A 9,812-nucleotide genomic window follows, 5' to 3' on the forward strand; every position below is an offset into this window, starting at 1 on the left:
AGATTCTTTGGTCTTAGCCCCGTTTGGGCATGAGAGGTGGGGATGGGGAGAATTGCTGAAATCCTGTTCTTGCTTACCCTGTGACTCCCTTGCTCTTCCCTCGGTGTTAGAAGTTATCCTTCGGAAGAAAGGATTCTGGGAAAATGGCAGGATAAACTACTTTGCTCTCCCAAATTCCCCCACAATTTAAAATAACAGCAGAAAGAATTAAAAGTCCGGGTAAAGCAGTTGTGCAGCCTAGGATAATTTGGAAGAAGGATAGGAAAGATCTGCCCTCCCCCCCAACCCCTTCACCTCCCCTTCCCCAGCCAAGCTTGGTCTACCTGGTTGAAAAGCAAATATCTCCAGGCAGATAAGGCAGAATCAACAAACAATAAGCCCTGGGGGCAGCTGTGTCAGGGGCGGCCTCAGCTTCAGGAACTCTAGTTCCATGACAGTGTGGGGGTTGGGAGGCTGATTAAGAGAATATTGCAAGGCTCTCCACCGGTGCTAGACCCAGGGCCAGGTGCACTGCCCTGCCACAGTCCCAGGCTGCAGCTGTAGGTGAGGAGGGGTGAGCACAGGCCGGGGAGCGTGGTCCTGGGCACTCGCAGGACAGCAGAATCCCTGGTTTTAGTTCTGGGGCAGAGGAGTGAGCTGAAGCTTGCAGCCACAGCAGAGACTGCCTGAGCAAGGTCACAGCATTGCTGGGGGTCCTGGTTGAGGCTCAGGGGCCAAGAAGTGGCTCAGGAACAGAGAAGAATATCTGAGATCAGGCCCTCAGATAACAACAGCACAAAAAACCTGAAGCCTGAGACATTATTCCACACAACTCTGCTCTAGAGACCAACTCTAACACAAAGTTCACAGGCAAGAAATAAACCATTTTAAAAAAAAATTAGTAAGCAAAAGAGAAAGAATCCGATCATAGATAGCTACTATGGTGAAAGAGAACATCTAGGTTCAAACTCAGAAGAAGGTAGTGAAGTTAAAACAGTTACGTGTACTTCAAAGAAAAATGTAAAATGGTCACAAGCCTAAAAAGAATTCTTGGAAGAGCCTAAAAAAGGACTTTAAAACTCAAATAAAAGATGTTGAGGAAAAATTAGGAAAAAATAAAAGTGATAGAAGAAAATCAAGAAAATTATGAAAAGAAAATCAACCAAGTAGAAAAAAGAGATTCAAAAACTTACGGAAGAAAATCTTAAAAATTAGAATTGGGCATGGGTAAGGTAATGATATTATAAGACACCAAGAAATAATAAAACAAAATCAAATGAATGAAAGAATGAAGGGGAATGTGAAATCTCTTATTAGAAAAACAACTGACCGGGAGAACAGATTGAGGAAAGACAATATAACAGTTCTTGGGCTACCTGAAAGTTATGATCAGGATAAGAGTCTGGACGCTATACTTCAAGAAATTGTTAAGGAAAACTGCCCTGAAGTTTTAGAATGAGAGTGTAAAATAGAAATTGAAAAAATCCAACAATCACCACCTGAAAAAGATTCAAAGGAACATAATAGCCAAGTTTTGAAGCTTCCAGATGAAAAAGAAAATACTACAAGGAACTAGAAAAAGAAAACAATTTAAATACTGTAGAGTTACAGTCAGGATAACACAAGATTTAGCAGATTCTACATTAAAATATGGAAGGGCATGGAACATGATGTCTTGAAGAGCAAAGGAGCTGGATTTGCAAGCGAGAATAACTTACCCAGCAAAGCTCAGTATAATTCTGCATGGGGAAAAATGGATATTTAATGAATTAAAGGATTTTCAGGTATTTGTGATAAAAAGAACAGAAATGAATGGAAAATTTGACCTACAACAATCAGGAGAAACATAAAAAGGTAAAATGAAAGACCAATTATAAGGGATTTAATGAGGTCAAACTGTTTACTTCTTATATAGGAAAACACCTGTAACTCTTAAGAATGTTATCGTTAGGGGCAGCTAGGTGGCACACTGGATAGAGCACAGGCCCTAGAGTCAGGAAGACCTGAGTTCAAATCCGACTTCAAACCAAACACTTGACACTTAATAGCTGTGTGACCCTGAGCAAGTCACTTAACCCTAATTGCCCTTAAAAAAAAAGAAAAAGAATGTTATCATTACTTGGATAGTTTGAAAGAGCATATATAGATAGAAGACTTGGAGTTGAGTTGAGTATGATGGGATGATCCTAAAAAATAAAATTGGGGCAGGGAGAGGTAAAATGGAGAAATTATCTCAAACAACTGAGGTATGAATGGAAAAACTGTTTCAGTGGAGGCAGGAGAGGGTGGAGGACTGGTAGTACTAGAATCATATTCTCATCAGAACTGGGTTAAAGAGGGAATAATATCTACATCTAGAAGGGTATGGAAGTTTTCTTACCTTACAAAGAAATTGGAGGTGAGGGAAGAGGATAAGGGAGGGACTCTTAGAAGGATGTACAGATTAAGAAATAGGAGGGTAAGGGCAGAGGGTAAGGGAGGCCTTCTTAGGAGAAGTGCAGATTATGGAGGCAGTAGAAGTAAATTAGAAGTTTGAGGAGGGATAGAGTAAAAAGAGAGGGAGAAAAAGATAAACAGTGAGAAAAAATAGGAAGGAAGGAAATGCACAACTAGTAATTATAACTTTGAATGTGAATGGAATAAACTTAGGTATAAAATGGAAATGTATAGCAGAATGGATTAAAAACCAGAATCCAACAATATGTTGTTTACAAGAAACACATTTCAAAATGAGAGATTTGCATAGAATAAAAATAAAGGACTGGAGTAGAATTTATTATGCTTCAGCTGATGCAAAAACAGCAGGGGTAGCAATCATGATCTTAGACAAAGTTAAAAATAGATTTAATTAAAAGAGATAAACTGAGAAACTACATTATGATAAAAGGTACCATAGATAATGAAGTAATGTCAGTACTAAACCTATATGCCCCAATTGCATCCACATTTTTAAAGGAAAAGCTAAATGAATTACAGTTTGAAATAGATAGTAAACTATAATGGGGTGGGGGACTTCAACCTCCCCCTCTCAGAACTAGATAAATCTAACAAAAATAAATAAATAAGAAAGAAGGCAAGGAGATTAATAGAATAAGCTAGATACAATAGTTATCTGGAGAGAATTGAATGGGAATAGAAAGGAATATACCTTTTTTCTCAGTGATACATGATACTTTTAGAAAAATTGACAACATATCTGGACATAAAAACTTTATAGTTAAATGCAGAAAAGCAGAAATATTAAATGGATCCTTTTCAGATCACAATACAATAAAAATTATATTTAACAAGGCACCATGGAAACACAGATTAAAAAATTAATTGGACACTAAACCTAATCTTAAAGAATGAATGTGTTAAAGAACAAATCAGAGAAACAATCAATAATTTCATTAAAAAGAATGGCAATATACCAAAACCTATGGAATGCAGCAAAAGTAGTAATCAGAGGAAAATTTATATCTCTAAATGCTTATATCAATAAAGCAGAGAACAAGCAAACCAATGAATTGGGTATACAATTTAAAAAAAAAATACCTAGAAAAAGAACAAATAAAAAATCTCCAATTAAACATCAAATTGGAAACCTTAAAAATTAAAGGGAAGATTAATAAAATTGAATATAAGAAAACTATTGAATTGATGAATAAAAGTAGGAGTTGGTTTTATAAAAAAAAATAAAATAGATAAATCATTGGTTAATATGATGTTCAAAAAAACAGAGAAAAAAATCAAATCACTAGTATCAAAAATGATTAAAAAAATGCCACTAATGAAGATAAAATCAAAGCAATTATAAGGAGTTACTCTGCCCAATTATATGCCAATAAATTTAATAATTTAAGTGAAATGGAAAAATACAAAAATATAAACTGCCTAGATTAACAGAAAAGGAAATAGAATATCTAAATAAACCTATTTTAGAAAAAGAAATTGAACAGGCCACAAATGAGCTTCCTAAGAAAAAAGCATCAGGACTAGATGCATTTATAAGAAAATTCAACCAAACAATTAAAGATCAACTAATTCTAGCACTAAATTATTTGGATTAATAGGCAAAGAAGGAGTCCCACCAAACTCCTTTTATGAAACTTATATGGTGTTGATATCTAAACCAGGAAGAGCAAAAATAGAGAAAGAAGATTATATGCCAATTTCATTAATGAATAGGGATGCAAAAATCCTAAATAAAATACTAGCTAGGAGACAACAACAATATATCACAAAGATTATACATTTTAACCAAGTGAGATTTATATCAGGAATGCAGGGATGGTTTAACATAAAGAAAACTATTAACATCACTGATTATATTCAGAACAAAAGTAACAAAAATCGTATTATTATATCAATAGATTCAGAAAAAGCTTTTGACAAAATACAATACTAAATCCTATTAAAAACACTTGAAAGCATAGGTAGAAGTGGATTGTTTCTTAAAATGATAAGATGCATCTACCTAAAACCATTAGCAGGCATTATTTTTAATGGGTATAAGCTTGAAATCTTCCAAACAAGATCAGGAGTGAAATGAGGATGCCCATTGTCACCAATATTATTCAATATTATATTAGAAATGCTAGCAGTAGTAATAAGGAAAGAAAAAAGAAATTGAAGGAATCAGAATGGGCAAAGAGGTAATAAAACTATCTCTTTTTGCAGATGATATGATGATATACTTGGAAAATCCTAGAGATTCAACCAAAAAATTAGCTGAAACAATTAATTTTAGCAAAGTAACAGGATATAAACTAAACCCACATAAATCATCAGCATTTCTATATATCACCAATAAAGCCCTGCAAGAAGAGATAGAAAGAGACAGCCCATTTAAAATAACTCTAGACAATATAAAATATCTGGGAGTATACCTGCCAAGACAAACCCAGGAACTACATGAACATAATTTTAAAACATTTTTTATACAAATAACATCAGATTTGAATAATTGGAGAAATATTAATTGTTCATCACTGGGCAGAGCCAATATAATAAAAATTACAATTTTACCTAAATTAATCTACTTATTCAATGCTACCCCAAGTAATTTACCAAAAAAGTATTTACTTGAGCTAGAAAAAATAACAATGAAATTCATTTGGAAGAACAAAGGTCAAGAATATCAAAGGAATTCATTTTAAAAATGTAAAGGAAGGTTTATCAGTACCAGATCTTAAACTATATTGTAGGCAGTAATTATCAAAATTATCTGGTACTGGCTAAGAAAATAGAAAGGTAGTTCAGTGGGACAGAGTAGACATACAATACACAGTATTAAATGATTATAGTAATCTTGTGTTTGACAAACATAAAGATTTGCGGGTATCCTTTCCCATTTCCCTCTCCTCCCCCATACCTTGCCACAATTTGTTAGAAGCAAATTTACCAGGCAGTTAAAATGTCTATTGTTGTTCAATTGTGTCCAACTCTTTGTGATTTTAGGGCTTTCTTGGCAAAGTTGCTGGAGTGGTTTGCCATTTCCTTCTCCAGCTCATTTTACAGATGAGAAAACTGAGGGAAACAGGGTTAAGTGACTTGCCCAGGGTCACACAGCTAGTAAGTATCTAAGACCATATTTGAATTTAGGTCATCCTAACTCCAGGTCTGGCACTCTATCCACTGCATGACCTAGTTGTCCTGAATGTCTTCCCTTATTAATAAAGTTAGATTTTCAATCCTCTTGATCAGAACTTGCATCTATACCCCTTTCTCTGTGGAGGAGCTGCAGCCCCATGACTATGGTGCCAGACTGTCACGGTACTTCTCCGAGCCCTCATAGCCTACAGTGATTTCAGTCTGGATCTTTTATTCAACACTGAGCTGTTGCTTTCTGTTCAAATTCACATCCCTGGATGCACTCACACAATTCTTGGACTTTTGGATTCCTAGCTCATAGGTAGAGACAATAAACAACTCCTGGAACCAAAAAGCAATGGACACCTAATCATGGCTCTTCCATTGGCTCTATCATTTCTTAGGGGGTCAAATGGGAGTAGGGTGGGTGAAAAGGTGAGCAAGGGATGGGAAAGTTCCTGAGTATTTGTCCTGCCTTTAAAAAAAAAAAAGGTCATTTTTAAAAGTTGTGATATACACAATTCATTCCACCAATTAGGATATGGTTCTATGTCGATAAATAGGATTTGCCATAGACATTTAGGTTTAGTGACTATAGGGAGCTGTAGTCTTGTTGGTGGATGTTTTTTGTTTTTTGTTTTTTGTTTTCTTAATGAGGGGTGTTGGCAAATTTTTTTCTAACGTGTTTAACATTATGAAATTTTACCAAACTTGTATTTTGGCCAATGTCCACATGCTATTTAAAAAATGGCCACCGGAATCTTCAAAGATTACAACTAGTTAAGATGCAAGTTTTATCTGTCCACAGTAAGTGTTTTTCTAAGTGTGAAAAAGTGTGTGTTGGATAAAGAGGGCATTTGTCTGCCGTGAATTAGTCAGTTTCTCTGTAGGATATTTTAAACTGGCCTTGTGAATCATAAGAAAGTGAGAGATTATTGGTTCATCGCCATTTCAAGCATCTTTGTTCTTTTGCTTGTTAGGATAACAAATGTAAAGCTGAAATAAATTATTGATACCATCTGGTACCATCTTTCCTTTTAACTAGATGAGGAAACTGAGTCCCATAGAGTTTAAACCATTTCCTTAAGTTTACAGTGGTATAAATAGCAGAGCTGAAATTTGAAACCCAGATTAGGAGGGCTCTTGGTCTAGCTGTAAGAACAACAGATTTAAAGTCAGAGGACCTGGTCCAAATACTCTGCTACTTTTCACCAGGTCCCCCTTGGGCAAATCACAACCTTTCTTAGACTCAGTTTCATCATCTGTAAAATGATAACCTTTGAGGTTCCTTCCAACTCTAAATTTCTGATCCTGACTCCAGGGCTAACTTTTTTGGGGTTTGTCATTGTTTCCTCCACTACACCACTCTGTCTTCTACTATCTTGCATTAAGAGTGTTTTATCCTTCATGTATGAAGTTAATATGTGCTCTGGCTTGCCCAATTGCTTTTTAAATTTTTCTTTTTTAATCTTAGTTACAAGGTTTTGGATAGGGATAGAAGGAAGAGATGTAGTTAGAAATGAAGATGATGTAAAAACAAACGATTTTTTTTATCAATAAAATATTTTTCAAAGTTTCATCTTCCCATTAATAGAATCAAGAGGTTCTAGCTTTAGAAAAGGTCATTAGTGAGCAGATATGGACTGACAGCCTTTCTCTAGAGCAAGGGTTCTTAATCTGATTGCCAGTGAACTTGTCTTTTTAAGTATTTTGATAACTGTATTTCAACATAATTGGGTTCCATTGTAATCCTATGTATTTTATTTTATTCGTTTAAAAACATTATTCAGAGAAGACGTCCGTAAGTTTCACCAGGCAGCCGAAGGGTTCTATAACACAAATAAGGTTTAACAATCTCTGCCTAGAGCACCTAGACTAATTCTGTCCTCGGTCCACCTGGAGCTGTCTGTTCTTGGTCATGAGTTTGGGGGAGTCGAGGATACCAAAGGTTATAGAATTCGAGATGGTAGAAATCAAGATCGTCTTTGCAATCAGGGACCCTCGGTTCAAGTCTGGTCTCTGACACTGTGTGACCTTGTCCCTCTGGCCTTAGTTTCCTCATCGGTAATAGGAGGGGGTTGGACGTGGTGACCTCTGACGGTCCCTTGCAGGTGTGAGTGTACCAAGCCGATGAAATCTGGGAGGGGCAGGGATGGAGGACGGAGGATGGAGGAGCGTGTGGAGGCACGTTCCTGGACCACAGGGAGGCAGCAAGGCTGGGGCCTGTGAGGTCTAAGGTGTTCCTGAGATGCATTTCGGGCGAAGGTCAAGGCCCGGACTGGGAGCGCCTCCCAAAGCCCGAAGTTAAGTTTACAGGCAAGGCGTCTGCCGTGGGGCGCTCAGGAGCCCCTAGTTACCGAGGGTCGAAATCGAAGTATTCCAGCTGTTCCTCTGTGGGTTGGACGTGGAACTTCTTCCATCGCTCCACCGAAGGCAGTGGGTCCCACGTCTCCACCTGTGGTAGCTCGGCGCTCTTGGGCTCATCCATTTGCGCCCCGAGAGGCTCGGCTCTCTCGGACTCAGCCATTTGCGTCCTGGCCGAGCAGGGGGCGTGTAGCTGGGGCGCGGAGCCTGGCGTCGGTTGTCATAGCGACCGCTCCAGGGCCCGGAAGCGAGGCTGTGTTCTGATTGGAGGAGACGGAGAAGAGGGCGGGAGGGAGGAGGAGCAAAGTCACGTCTTTTTCGTAAACATTACCCCGGGGGCGGGGCGCGTAGATAGCCGGGCGTGCATTCTCCGCATTCTCCCCCTCCCCCTCCTCCTCCTCCTCTCCCTTCATTCACGCGGGAGTTTCCCAGCCCAGACCCTCTGAGAGCTTCAGGTTTGTCACTCTGGGGCGCGCAGCGCCGCGAGTTCGAACTCCACCACCGCCGCGTGACAGCTGTGACTCCGTGCAAGACGGTGACCCCCTCCGGACCCCAGTGCCCACATCTGTAAAATGGGCGAAAGAAATACCGCCTACCTCCCAGGGTTGTTCTGAAGCGCAAACCAGTTCCCACCAGGTCAGTCAAGCCCTTTGCACACCTGGGAGCGCTGTATCCATCAGAGCTATTTAATTAGGGTTTAATTAGGAGTTGGGCACCCACCCTCAGGGGGGTTATGTGGCCGAAATGCAATAATGGAAGCCAGCCCTGAAGCACTGCATACAAATGACAGTTGTGGTTGTTGTTACTAATTTATTGTCATGATTGTCGTTAGTCTCCAGTAACCAGGTGATGACTTCATTCCTGAGTCTTCTAATGCACTCCTGAGCTCAATTAAAAAAAATTATTGATTTTTAACATTCATTTTTTTAAAATTTGAGTTCCAAATTCTCTTCCTCCTCTCCACTCCCCACCCGTTGAGAAGGAAAGCACCATGATATCCGGTGAAGTCATGCAAAACATATTTCCATATTAGTCATATTGCAAAAAATAAAAAAAGGCAAGAAAAATAAAATTAAAAAAGTATACTTCATTCTGCACTCAGAGTTCATCAGTTCTCTCTCTGGAGGTGGAAAACATTTTTCTCATACAGTGTTTATAGCAATATAGGGGCGTGCTGGTATAAGACAAGGTATGGACACACTTTTAAGTTTAATCTGCATTATTAATACTTTCTTGATAATAATTAATAATACTATAGCACCAGCTATGTGCCAAGCACTATGCCAGGTGCATTGCAGTGATTATCTCATTGGATCCTCACAACTCTGGGAGATAGATGCTGTTATTATCCCCATTTGACAGTTGAGGAAACTGAAGCAAACAGAGGTCAACTGACTTGCCTAGGGTAACACAGCTAGTAAGTGTCTGAGACTTAGATTTGAACTCCAGCCTTCCTGAAGCTTGGCCCATGCTCTGTCCACAGTGTTACCAACACAATCAACAAAATGCTACATTAAACCGTGATCTGTAGAGATTGCTTGCAGATTTTCTGAGGTGTAAATGCTCCCACTGAAATTATAGGTATGGTGTTAACATAGCACATCCATGAAACTCCACAACTCCCTCCGCCATTTCCTACGGGGTATGCCCTAATGCAGGGGTGGGGATCCTGCCCTAATGCATCCTTCTGCCCTCATCTCACCAGCTCAAAGGTACCTTAGTGATTATCTACTCATACCCTTATTTTTACAGAACGGGAAACTGAGCACCAGAAAATAATGGATTGGCCTAAAAGGTAGAATTTGAACCCTGGTTCTTTGAACTCCAAAAGCTATGGATGTTCTATTACTCCAAGAAGCTTCATAAATTCTACTCTCCTGAGATTTTATGGCGTA

The 9,812-nt window shown here is 38.7% G+C and overlaps 1 protein-coding gene across 1 annotated transcript in view; it reads right to left on the reverse strand.

Moving 5' to 3' along the window:
* The window catches only part of CUNH10orf67 (chromosome unknown C10orf67 homolog), a 111,457-nt gene extending 103,377 nt beyond the window's left edge, over window positions 1–8,080 (reverse strand). Inside the window, exon 1 of the mRNA XM_027847864.1 lies at window positions 7,911–8,080. Within this exon, the coding sequence (XP_027703665.1) occupies window positions 7,911–8,080 (170 nt within the window). The remainder of the gene's footprint in view (window positions 1–7,910) is intronic.
* Window positions 8,081–9,812: the final 1,732 nt, after the last annotated feature.

This window comes from Vombatus ursinus, unplaced genomic scaffold (assembly GCF_900497805.2).
Source record: "Vombatus ursinus unplaced genomic scaffold, bare-nosed wombat genome assembly UNPS02005459.1, whole genome shotgun sequence".
NCBI lineage: Eukaryota > Metazoa > Chordata > Mammalia > Diprotodontia > Vombatidae > Vombatus > Vombatus ursinus.